This window comes from Vicugna pacos, chromosome X (assembly GCF_048564905.1).
Source record: "Vicugna pacos chromosome X, VicPac4, whole genome shotgun sequence".
Lineage (NCBI taxonomy): Eukaryota > Metazoa > Chordata > Mammalia > Artiodactyla > Camelidae > Vicugna > Vicugna pacos.
In genome coordinates, this window is record NC_133023.1 from 104,300,390 (window position 1) to 104,312,477 (window position 12,088).

The 12,088-nt window shown below is 55.0% G+C and overlaps 2 protein-coding genes across 5 annotated transcripts; one reads left to right on the forward strand and one right to left on the reverse strand.

Moving 5' to 3' along the window:
• Nucleotides 1-551: 551 nt before the first annotated feature.
• On the forward strand, nt 552-2,275 carry LOC140691949 (heat shock transcription factor, X-linked member 3-like). Its single transcript, XM_072956478.1, has 2 exons — nt 552-1,152; nt 1,569-2,275. The coding sequence occupies exons 1-2, from the start codon at nt 658-660 to the stop codon at nt 2,091-2,093; spliced, it is 1,020 nt and encodes a 339-aa protein (XP_072812579.1). The 5' UTR covers nt 552-657; the 3' UTR covers nt 2,094-2,275.
• Nucleotides 2,204-8,032, reverse strand: LOC140691950 (melanoma-associated antigen 8-like). 4 transcript variants are annotated; one of them, XR_012067561.1, is made up of 5 exons: nt 7,224-7,335; nt 5,733-5,823; nt 5,513-5,581; nt 3,538-5,438; nt 2,204-3,115 (listed from the first exon to the last, which is right to left on the reverse strand). XR_012067561.1 is itself a non-coding variant. In XM_072956481.1 (4 exons), the coding sequence occupies exon 4, from the start codon at nt 5,373-5,375 to the stop codon at nt 4,356-4,358; it is 1,020 nt and encodes a 339-aa protein (XP_072812582.1). In that variant the 5' UTR covers nt 5,376-5,438; nt 5,513-5,581; nt 5,733-5,823; nt 7,981-8,032; the 3' UTR covers nt 2,204-4,355. The 4 variants fall into 4 exon arrangements, 3 of the variants coding, with proteins under 3 accessions (XP_072812582.1, XP_072812580.1, XP_072812581.1); XM_072956481.1 differs by lacking the exon at nt 7,224-7,335 and adding an exon at nt 7,981-8,032 and having other exon boundaries at nt 2,204-5,438; XM_072956479.1 differs by having other exon boundaries at nt 2,204-5,438.
• Nucleotides 8,033-12,088: the final 4,056 nt, after the last annotated feature.

The following is a 12,088-nucleotide window of genomic DNA, read 5'->3' on the forward strand; positions in this document are numbered from 1 at the left end:
GAACGGGACACTTCCTTATGGCCCATCAGAGCTGGACCGACCAGCCAGCAGGAGCAGCTGGAAGAGACCAAGGCAGGAGCTGTTGGGGGGGGGGGCGGGCGCTGCCAGCCAGCCCGGGCCAACCAGCCCACTCGGAGCACCACTTCCGGGAGGTGCAGTCGCCCGGGGCCCATCTCACCCCTGCCGCCTTGGTGGCAGCCAAGCCAGGGCCAGCCAGGGCCAGCCAGGGCCTGGCCCTTGAACAAATCGGAGGCTGGCAACAGGCCTCCCCAACCTTCGGGGATGGAAACAGGATCATGTCTCTCCGCCCACTCAGGGCCTGGCCCCTGGGAGAAAGGTGCCTGGCAGCAGATGGGAGCCTTTCGCCGGGACCTTGAACATACCTTCCTACACTTCTGGAAAACAGAGAAGCTGGGGGCTCTGTACCCCTCCCCTCCCCTCCCCTCGGCCAGGGCTCCCTGTCCAGACCAACTCTGGGACCTCACGTGACACATAAAGAGGACGATGACCAAAGTCGCTGGTTGCCCTGCTACCGAGATTCTAGAATTCTGCGGACACTATTTACTGGGCGTCCCTGCTCAGACTGAAGGCACTTCTGCCCTGAGAGCTCAGTGATCTGGTCTCAGGGAGAGCATGTGCCTGGTCTAGACTAGCTGCATGGCGAGTCAGAGCCCCGACGAGGAATATACGGCCACGGCGGCCCCCGCAGCTGATGGAGAGCCCCCAGCGGGGGCCCCATCGGGTTCATCCCCGGATCCAAAGGTGGATTCGAGGGAGATTTTGGAGAAGCCCGGCGACCAGGCCGAGAGCCAAGATCCAGGCTCCCAAGACAACCAGCCACCACAGGACCCAAACCCAGGTCCCGCCAACGTGGACGGAACCCACGGTGTTCTTGGGCTCTCCTTCCCGAGAAAGCTCTGGATGATAGTGGAGGACGAGGCCTTCAAGTCCGTGCGCTGGAACGACAAGGGAGACATGCTGATCATCGAGGAAGACCTTTTCCAGCGGGAGGTTCTTCGCCGGCGCGGCGCAGACAGGATCTTTGAAACAGACAGCTTGAAGAGCTTCATCCGCCAACTGAACCTCTACGGGTTCAGGAAAATACACCTGCCCGGCACTCTGGGTCGCTCTCCGGGGAAGAAAAGGCTGATGGTAACGTAGACAGCCCTTCCGTCTCCCGAGTTCTCTGTTCCTGGAACAGCTTCCCAGTCCTGAGCGGATGAGTGATGTGCTGAACGGGGTTCATTCCCGAGGGGGACTTTTTTCCTGCGAGCCAGTACTGAATGAAGGCTGAGGCAGTCCGGCGTGTCATGTAAGGCTCGCCCCTTAGAGATGCCCTGCGGGTGTGACCGAAGACCCAGGGGCCACTTCACGTCAGGGAGCTAGAGTGACACCTCAGCCCAGGCACCACGTAGCTTTAGTGAGCGCACACTCCAGGGCGAAATAAACCTTGCCAGGAATTTAAAAAGACCTTTTCTCCACAGTCAAACAAGACCTTTATGATGGAGGTGGGCGGGGAGGAGTGAATATTTCCCCCGAAATGACGAGAATGATTCATGTCCTTTCAGATCTACCACAACTGCAACTTTCAGAGAGAGAAGCCCCTGCTGATCGAGAACATGTGGAGAAAAGGTGACCCGAGAGCAACTGCTCGGCCCGCTTCCAGCGCAACCACCCCAAAGAGAAAGAAGCAAGCCGCCCCACCTATGAGATGCACCCAGTTTTTCCATCAGAATGACTCCACCAAAGATGCCGACAGGAAGACCCAGAGGGAAGCCCCCCGTGCTCAGGTGCCCAGCGGCATCCGGGCCTTCATGCTCCCTGGCGTCCTGTCTGCCGGCCGGGTGGCCAGGTTGGTGGTAGTGCAGCGTCCCTCCAGCGAGCAGGGCGGCCCGAGTGGGGAGGGCACCTCCAGGAATGTCACGCTAGTGCCCCCGGCTACTGCCGGAAGGGACGGTGCAGGGGAGCTGCCCAGAAGCCCCCCCGTTTGCCCCGATCCCAGCTCGGTGGTGTCCACGTGCAACACGGGTTACTGCATGCTGCTCGCGGCCCTTCTGCTCATGGCCCCCAACCAGGAGGCCCGCGGCAGATGAAGAGCCCGAGGGCTCTTCAGATTACAAGTGTGCTCTCTGCGAACGGTTCAAGGACAACCCAAAGCCCTGAGCTCACAGACCACTAGAGACACACGAAGAGCACCGTCCTGTAACCATGAACATTTTGGGCTTTAATAAAGACAAGCAAAACTCCCCGGGGCTAAATAAAGAATCTGCGAGAACCGCGGGTCCGTGTTCTTTCTCGCGTTCGATTCCGCACACGTCTCACCAGATAAGCCCGCGGAGGCTGGAGACCCCGGCCGGGGGCAGGCTTTGGTCCCCATCGGCCTCTTTCATCTGAAGCTGTGGCATTTCGGACACCCGCCCAAGGAGGTGGGGAGCGAGCACTGAGGCGAGCCCAGGAAGGTCTGGTCCCCTGGGCCGGGCCTGCCCGTCAGGGGACAGACAGCCTGGCTTCTGACCTCGGGGGTGTCTCCCCCCCACTACTCATGCATCCCGGAGCAGAAGGGTCTTCCTCCTGGGTCCCCCAAGGATGCCAGAAGTTTCTGACCAGCAGCTCAGCGTCTCCAGCTCCCGATCCAGGGGCCCCCCCCACAGAGGCCCGCCGAAACGTAGGGCCACCCCCTCCACCAAGGGCTGAGAGCGCTGCAGCCTGGCTCCGAAGAGACGGGGGGTTGCAGTCAAATGCCTGGGGGGAAGCCCGTCACCCTCGAAGGTAACAACCACTGGAATCCCTACTCTCAAGTGACCAAACCCCCCACAAATGTATAAAAGATCTCCCACCAGGCGAACACCAGCACTGCTCACTTCCATCAAGGCTGTAGTTAGGACCCTTTCTTGGCACGTGAAGCGGCCGTGCGGCACGTCTAACACACCGGCTCCGCGAGCCAAGGGACACTTTACAACAGGGCGAGAGTCATCTGCGAGGCAGACGGTGCTGTTTCTGAGTCCGATGTCCTCTTGCCCGTGAGTCAGGCCGTCGCTGGCTGGTGACTCCCTGGCAAGCACTCAGCGCCCGCTCCAGCCGTCCCACATCGTCTCCTGGATGCTCTTCAGACCCTCTAGGGGTTGTGACCAGAACAAAGGCGGGGAAAACACTCACCAGCTCTCTCAAAACATATTTCTCTACACAATCCAGAATCAGCAGGGCCAGAATGAGCGGCCTGCAAGGCCGCTTCCCCTTGTCCTAGAGGTCCAAAGTCCTTGAGACTCTGTCACCGAGCCCAGGGAGGCATCTCCCTGCAGGGGTCCCGCTCCCCCGTCCCCGCGTCCCAGTGGACACATCTGTTTCCGGGAACAGCACAGAGTGGGGAGCGCCCTCCAGGGCGGCGCCGATTCAGAGCGAACCAGGGGAGCACGTCCAGGGCGTGACGGCGAGCTGACCGTGTCACGGTTTAGCTTGGTCTCTCGGTCACCTCCCCTCAAGAGCCCACACTGCTCAGGCCTCCTGCCCAAAGGGGATCAGGTGCTTGGGGACGTCTACCTGGAAGACGCCCTTTCTGCCTCTCCTGGGCACGGGCTCCAGTAACCACCGGGGGTTGGAGAGCGTGCTCAGGTACTTCTGCTGCAGGTTGCTCAGGACGGCTCGATTCTTCAGTTCCACAACCTCCTCGGGACCTAAGTTTTCTGGGCACAGCAAAGTGTCCCCAACGTCAACGAGCCCGTGCACAAAGAGAGAAGCACCCAGATGTCTTCCCTTCCACAAACCAGGCCTGCCCCTAAGAGAACATGGTTATTCAAGGTCACGACCACTGGAGACGGAGGCGATATCAGCACGTGGACCCAGAGTGAACTGGGTCGCTCTGGCTGAGCATTTCCGAGGTACCGGCGTCCCTCTTCAGGGCACTTGGGGCGAGGCCGAGGGAGGGAGACATTTTCTTCTCATTGCTCCCCCAAATTCTAATTCCATGTTATCTTGTTCAGGATGACACAGTAAGATGGGAGATTTACAACTGGTTTCACAAAACAGCAAAACTCTTGTGTTTGAACTGGATAAGGATACAGACATTGGGATTAATGCCATTGACAAAGTTAGATGGTGAAGCTTATTAAATCTTCTGATACAAGGAACACCACTGAAAAATTCCTACAGGAAACAAAGATCAATTTCCGTGTCATCATAAGGGACGGGAGGAGCCCAGAGATGCTGTACACCGTGTCCCCCCAACTGGCCCGGGCTGTCACCCCTTAGGAGGCTGCCTGCTCGCCCTCCAAATACACAGTGAAGGATGGACTCACTTCCGGCCCGACAGGAGAAGCTGCCGGACAGGGGCCTGGAAGGAGCCCGGCTGCAAGTCTGGCTCAGGGCCAATTTTCCTCATTACTCAATACCTCTTCAGACAGGGACAGGAAGGAACAGAGATTCCTTGTATTGACCCTGAGGAAATGCTCCAGGACTTGCAGCTTGCTGGTCTCCGCATGGGCCCGGGGCCCCCACAGGAACTCGTGGCGAGCGGGATCGCTGTTGGCCACCTGCCGGTACTCCAGGTACCCCTCCTGCACCCACGCTTTGGTGATGAGCTCCCTGGGCTCCCCGTAGATGAAGTGCTCCCTCCCGGGATACACCCCCATGACACTCAGTGCCTCCCACATCTTCTCCTCAGTGGCGCACTCTACCTCCAGGAGGATCACACCTAGGAGCATCACCAGGAGGCCGTTCTTGGGCAAGCTCTGCCCACCGCCCAGCATCCCGTCACTGGTGAGGCCCAGGGTGGGGACCAGGACATACAAGTGCTCCCTGGGGTCCACCTTCTTCACATCCACCCCAAAGACCAGCTGCAGACACTCAGAGGCTTGGCTCAAGACCACAGGGAAGTGGTCCTGGTCAGCTCTGAGGACCGCATTCAGCATGTCTTCCTTTGTGGTTGGCTCCTTTGTGCGGTACTTGAGGAGCAGGAAGCCCACCAGGTCAGCCGCCTTCAAATGGAATGGGTCTGGGTGTGAGGACTTGGCATCTGCGGGGTCCAGGCCGGTGCTGGGCCTCTCCTCATCTTGGCTGCTGGAGGTGTCGTCTTCCGACTGGCTCCATGGAGGGGCGGCGTCGTCAGCAGTGGGGAAGGAGAAGACACCCCGAGGGCTCTGCGGGGCACTGGGTGTCCCAGAGTCATCCACCTCCTCCAGGGTGTCCAGGAACAGGACGGAGGAGGAGGAGGAGGGGCAGGGGGAGGAGGAGGAGGAAGAAGAGGATGAGGGAGACAAGGGGGATGCATCCTCCTCCTCCTCAGCCCCCATCTCCTGCGCAACCACCACATCCTCAGCCTCTCTTGGGTCCTGAAAGTCGGCTTCAGTCTGGTGGAGGTCACCCATCTGAACCACAGGCATGACGACGGGTGTCCGGCAGCCGACAGGAGTGGAGGCAAGGGTGACAGATGGGGACCCACGGGCCTGGGGAAGAAAGGGAGTGTCAGCAGCCCGGGCTGAGAAACCCACCCTGGGGGGCTCTGACAAAGGCCACTTACAGGTCTCCTCTCCAGGGGTGCCCTCGGCCTCACAGGGGCTCTCCTCCTGGTGGACGGTCGTCTGTGAACCTGACGGGGGAAGTGAGGCGCCTCCTCAGGGTGCAGCCGGCACAGCCCGAGGCTTTGGGGGCGACAGGGGGTGGGTGGAGTGGATGTTGGCCTCGTGGGGTCCCCTCTGTTCCGGGAGCCACCGGGCACACACTCAGGGCCCACACCTCACCTTCAGTCCTGGCACTGCCGGCCTCCTGTGCTCTGTGACCCGAGGACATGTGTCTCAGACCTAGGCCTTCACCTCCCGCTGTCTGGAGCCCCTGGGAGAGAAAGGAGGGGAGACCTCGGGTCTACACTGTGGCACAGCCCTGGACCCCCGTGCTGGCAGGAGACCTGGTTCCCACTCTTCTAGGGTGGGAGGTCCTCTCCGCGCTAGCTCAGGGTCCTCACTTGACTCCAAGCGGGACCTGGGATTCTGCGCTCCAACCACCTGAGAGCCCCTCCTTATAGTAAGTCCCCGGTCTCCCTGAGCCCTGGATGCGGAAGTCAGGACACACCACGTGTGCTCATCCCACCTGGGGGCCTCCCAGGGCTGACAGCAGGGGCAGGATCGGTTGTGTCCCCTCTGTTCTGGGGTCTCTGGTACCCTCACTCCTCCCTTGGGGTCCTCACCTTGACTCCTGGCAGGACCTGGGATTCCCCTCTCAGCCCACCTGAGGCCCCGCCCATCATACCAGGATCCCAGTCCCTCTGTGACCGGCATTTCAGGAACTGCTGCCTGAGGTCATCCCACCCTATGGCCTCCCAGGACTGACTCTGTTCTGGGGTCCAGGGTCCCTCAGTGCTCCCTCGCGGTCGTCTCCTTCACTCCCACTGGCACCTCAGATTCTCTTTTCTACAGACCTAGGACCCCCCCACCCCTTACGCTATGTCCCGAGTCTCTCTGACGGAGATGCAGAAGTCAGGACACTCCGATTGGGCTCATCCCGCCCTGGGCCCTCAAGACGGCTGACAGCAGGGGAACATTTATGTGGAATGGCCTCTTTTCTGGGGTCCTGGGTCCCTTCCGTCTTCCCTCAGGGACCTCAATTTGAGTCAGACGGCATGTAGGCTCCCCTCTGCCCACTGCAGGACCCCCCCCATACCAGGACCCTACTCTCTACGAGACTGGGATGTCAGGAAATGTCACCTGTGGTCATCCTGCCCTATGACCTCCCAGGACTGACTCTTTTCTGGGGTCCAGGGTCCCCTGAGTCCTCCCTCCGCGTCCTCACCTTGACTCTCGGCAGGAACTGGGATTCCCCGCTCAGCCCACTTGAGGCCCCGCCCCTCATCCCAGGACCCCAGTCTCTCCGAGACGAGACCGTGATGTCAGGAAATGCGGCCTGGGGTGATCCCGCCCTATGACCTTCCAGGACCGATTCTGTTCTGGGGTCCAGGGTCCCCGCAGTCCTCCCTCCGGGTCCCCACTTTGATGCCCGGCAGGAACTGGGATTCTCACCTCGGCCCACCTGAGGCCCCGCCCCTCAAACCAGGACCCCAGTCTCTCCGAGACCGTGATGTCAGGAAATGCGGCCTGGGGTGATCCCGCCCTATGACCTTCCAGGACCGATTCTGTTCTGGGGTCCAGGGTCCCCTCAGTCCTCCCTCACAGTCCTTGCGTTCTGTCCTGACAGGCCCTCAGCTCCGCCTTCCCGACCTGAGGCTTCGCCCCCCATACCAGCGCCCCGGTCCCTCTGAGGCCCGGATGCGGAAGCCCCGGCACGCTGCCATGTGCTCGTCCACCCGCGGCCTGCCGAGGTAGAAATCGTGGGGTCCCCTCTCTTCCGGTGTCCAGGGTCTCGTCAGTCCTCCCTGAGGTTCCTCATTGTGACTCCCGCCAGGAACTGGGTTTCTGCCCTCAGCGCACCCGAGGCCCCGCCCCTCATACCAGGTCCCCGCTCGCTCTGGGACGCGGACCCGGATGTGAGGAAATGCCGCCCGAGGTGGTCCCGCTCTACGACCTCCCGGGACCGACTCTGTTCTGGGGTCCAGGGTTACCGCAGTCCTCCCTCTGGGTCCTCACCTTGACGCCAGGCGGAAACTGGGATTCTCCCTCTCTGAGCCCCCCCGTCCGCGAACTTACACTAAGTCCCCGGTCTCTCTGAGACCAGGTGCCGCAGTCAGGACACACCACGTGGGCCTGTCCTGCCCTCGGGACTCTGGATGGCTGAGAGCAGGGGCGCCTTTCTGTGGGATGGCCTCTTTTCGGGGCTTCTGGGTCCGCTCCGTCCTCCCTCGGGGTCCTCACTTTGACTCAGGTGGCTTGTAGTCTCTCCTCTGCCCACCTGAGGCCCCGCCCCTCATACCAGGTCCCCAGTCCCTCTGAGAGCCCGGATGTCAGGAAATGTGCCTGTGGTCATTCCACCCTATGGCCTCCCAGGACAGACTCTGTTCTGGGGTCCAGGGTCACCGCAGTCCTCCCTCAGAGTGCTCACCTTGACTCCTGGCAGGACTTGCGAGTCTCCGCTCTGCCCCCTTGAGGTCCCCCTCTCTAAACTAAGTCCCCCCTCCCTCTGAGACCCGGATGCGGAAGTCAGGGCACGCTGCCATGTGTCTCCTAGGGCTTTCAGCAGGGCAGGTTTCTCTGGGTCACCCCACCCCACGCCCCAGTTCTGGGGTCCAGCATCCCCTCATTTCTCCATCTGCATGCTCACCTTGGGTCCTATCAGGCCCTGGGCCCTCCCTCTGCCCACTTGAATTTCCTTCCCTGAGAACCAGGCCCTCCTCCTCCTAGTCCCCCCGAGAAGCCTGGCCAGGATCCCCTAGGGCGGAGACGGATGCTGTGGGGCCTTCGTTCTCCCTCAGGCCCCTGCCTTGACTCCCTGTAGGGCTGGGCTTCCTCTGGGCCAGTCTGGAGCCTCCTCCCAGACCCAGGCCCGTACCTTTCTCAGACCTCCCAGGCAGAAGTCAGGGCACATCACATCCAGATGCCATGCCTCGGGGTCTCCCAGGGCTGAAATCAGGTCCAGGCTGGATTCCTCGGACCCCCTGGGAAAGATGCCCCTCCCCATTACTCGCTCCTGAAGTTCCTAACTTGGCTCCTGGGTCCTTGATGAAATGCTGGTTGGGCCGGCTCCCTCCCTGTCAGCTCTGAGCTTGTGTCTCAGATGCACCCCCTGCAGAAAATGACTCTGAGTCCTAGACTCCATGCTGGGTGGGGAGCTGCAGCGCCCCTGACCGCCGCGGAGGGTCAGAGAAGAAGCACCAGCCAGCCAGACTTCGGAAACGTTTCCCTCTAAAAGGAAGCGGCTGAGCAGCCGGACTTGGGGACGTCCTGCTCTTTCGAGGTTATCTAACATTTCATAGTTCAGAGCACTGATTTTCATTCTCTTAAGCCTCATTCAGAGTCAGAAATACATTTTACATCTCACCAAGTTTCCGGAAAGCATAGCCACTCTTAGGCTGCCTGATTCACTCCGATGCTCCATACTCTTGTTTCTCGTCCAGACTTTCTCTGCTATTTAAATGGTCAATTTTGAAAAGGACAGGCCTCATCCACTAAGGTGACTTCAGGTGGTTATTAGCACAAATTCTGCTGCCCTTAATCATCCCATCCTTCACACTGCCCTGATATTTCCCCATGGCTTCTGGCCTCTGTGGCCAGAGATGCTGAGCTCTCTCCCAATTTTCACAGTGAAACAAGGGTAGAAGTTTAAACTTTTCCTCTTACCCATCCTGCCATCTGCTTTTATCCAACACACACACACACACACACACACACACACACACACTTAATTCCATTCTCCCGTGTAATGTTTTCCGGGGTTGATTTTGGAAACAGAAGACAAAATCTCAAGATTGACTGTCATCTTGGCAGATAAACTTAGAGCACTAAATCTGTGGGGGGAAAAAAGACAGAAAAAAGAAAAGAAAGAGAGAAAGAGAAAGAAAAGCAAAAGGGGAATTGATATGGTCACAATAGTTCATTCCCCATCAATGGATATGGCATACTGCTCTTTGGGGGAGCTCTTTAGCCTGAATCTACCAGTAAACTTGTATAATGCCTCCGTCAAGGCCTTGTATACATATTTGTTAGGCTTCTTTTTAGGTAACATTTAACTTTTATTGCAGTTATAAATTGAGGTATTTTTCTGTTACGTGTTCTAAATAGTCATCGCTTTTGTATGGCAAGGCTCTTGGTTTTGCTGTGGTGATCTTCCATCCACTATTTTTCTGAAATCTCGTATTCATTTGACTCTTCCATGGGCCCATTCCTTTGAATCTGCTTAGATACGTCATCGTGTTGTGACGAGGAACATTCATTCTTTCTTTTCAATATATGTATTTCTTATTTATTTTGATATCCGTAGCTCGGGCTTTCTGTTTCAGGGCAGCTTCAGAAATCAGAGGTGATCACATCTTTTTAGGACCTGTTCATGACAAGAATGCTTCTAACATTTCACATTTCTGTATGTTTGCTGCCAATTGTAGGAAAGGGAATTTACCTTCCAATCTTACCTTGCTGAAGTTCCTGCCATGAACTCGTGCTGAATATCTTTCAAAGGCTTTTCTGTCTCCGTTGACCTGATCAAAACTTTTTTTCTCTGCGGATTTGTTAACACAGGGATTTACACATGGAAGTATTTTTATAATGTTCAATGTTTATGTCTTTTTTTTTTTACATTTTTATTGATTCATAATCATTTTACAGTGTTGTGTCAAATTCCAGTGTTCAGTACAATTTTTCAGTCATACATGGACATATACACACTCATTGTCACATTTTTTTCTTTGTGATTTATCATAACATTTTGTGTATATTTCCCTGTGCTATACAGTGTAATCTTGTTTATCTGTTCTACAATTTTGAAATCCCAGTCTATCCCTTCCCACCCTCTACCCCGCCCCTCCCCCCGGTAACCACAAGTCTGTATCAATGTTTATGTCTTGAACACAGCCTGTGCTCTGGTCTGTCTTATGTCCCTCTGAATTCATATGCTAAAATTCTAACGCCTGATGTGATCGTACTAGGATGTGTGACCTTTGAGCTTTGAGAAGTATTAATTTCACAGGGGAAGAACCCTCCTGAGAGGGATTAGTGCCTTATCAAAGGGACTCAGAGAGGTCCCTCACCCTTTCTGTCACGGGAGATACCAGGAAAAGTCTATTAGTACCCTGAAGAGGGACCTCACCCAACCATGCTGGCACCCTGAACTTGGACTTCCAGCCCGAGGATGGTGAGAAAGAAATTCCTATCTTTTGTAAGGTCTGCAGTCTATGATAATTTGTCACAGCAGCCCAAACAGACTAAGGCAGACTGTCTGTTTATTTCACTGCTATGTTGACTATGTTATTCATTTAATTTGGATCTTTTTCTATGTGAGTGACTTTGGCCTGGATGTTTATACAGCTTTCACGCCTTGATTCAAACACCAAAGCAAACACACAAACAACGAATCCTACAGCTAACCTCATACTTAATAGTAAAAGCCTGAATGACTTCCTTCTAAGACTTACAAAAGCCCAGGGTGTACATTCTTAAGCAAATTCTTTCGAGGCATAGAAAACATGGAAGTCTAGACCAATGTAACGAAGCAGGTATAAGAAGAAAAAAAGATAAACAGATAGGAGAAGGAAAAACAAAACAGTCCCTATTAGAAAATGACATCAACATCTGCCTAGAAAATTCCTAAGTGCGTTTAGCAAGGTCACTGGACATGAGAACAATATAGAAATATTAATTATATATTTTTGTACACTATCATTGTTCTTAAAATTGAAAATTGGAAAAAAAGATCAATGTCATTTATAACTAAGAACTAAGAAACGTGGAACGAAATCCTTAGTATAAGTCCAACAAAATATGTGTGAGATATGTGTGCTGAACACCACAAAACACTGATGGAAGTCATCAAGAAAGAGATAAATAGAGAGATGTGTGGTTTTCATGAATCATGAGTCAATATTGTCACGATGTTAATCATCCTCACATTGTTCTATAGAATCATCACAATCACAAGGAAAATCCCAGCAGGAAGGAAACAGCTTGGTAGTTCTTCAAAAGCTAAACGTAGAAATTAACATATGACCCCTTAATTCCATTCTTAGGTATATACCAAAAAGGCTTGAAACTAGATACTCAAACAAGTACGTGTACACGCATGCTCGTTGCAACTCTTCACAAGAGCCAAGAAGTGGAAACAGCCCAAAAGTCCACCAGTGGAGGAATGAGTAAACAAATTGTGTCACGTATCTATATCTATAGCTATAGCGATATATCTACCTACATGTATGTATATATATGTATTATGTATGTATGTGTGCATGTGTATGTATGTGTATATTGATACATACGTACCATGGAATCATATCCAGCCTTAAAGAGGAATGAAGTCTGGTATATGCTATGTAATGGTTATATCCTCAAAAACATGATACCAAGTGAAATAAAGCAGACACAAAAGGTCATATGTTGTATGATTCCATGTGTACGAAATATTGAAACTAGAGAAATCCGTGGAGACAGAAGTTAGATTACTAGTTGTCAGGGGCTTGGGACAGGGAGAAGCTGCTTAATGGGCAAGAATTTTCCATTTGAGGTGA

Coding starts and splice junctions, on each gene's coding strand:
- LOC140691949 (XM_072956478.1), top strand. CDS start 658: ATGGCGAGTCAGAGCCCCGACGAGGAATATACGGCCACGGCGGCCCCC. Junction 1,153..1,568: donor CGGGGAAGAAAAGGCTGATG/GTAACGTAGACA, acceptor ATGTCCTTTCAG/ATCTACCACAACTGCAACTT.
- LOC140691950 (XM_072956481.1), bottom strand. CDS start 5,375: ATGCCTGTGGTTCAGATGGGTGACCTCCACCAGACTGAAGCCGACTTT.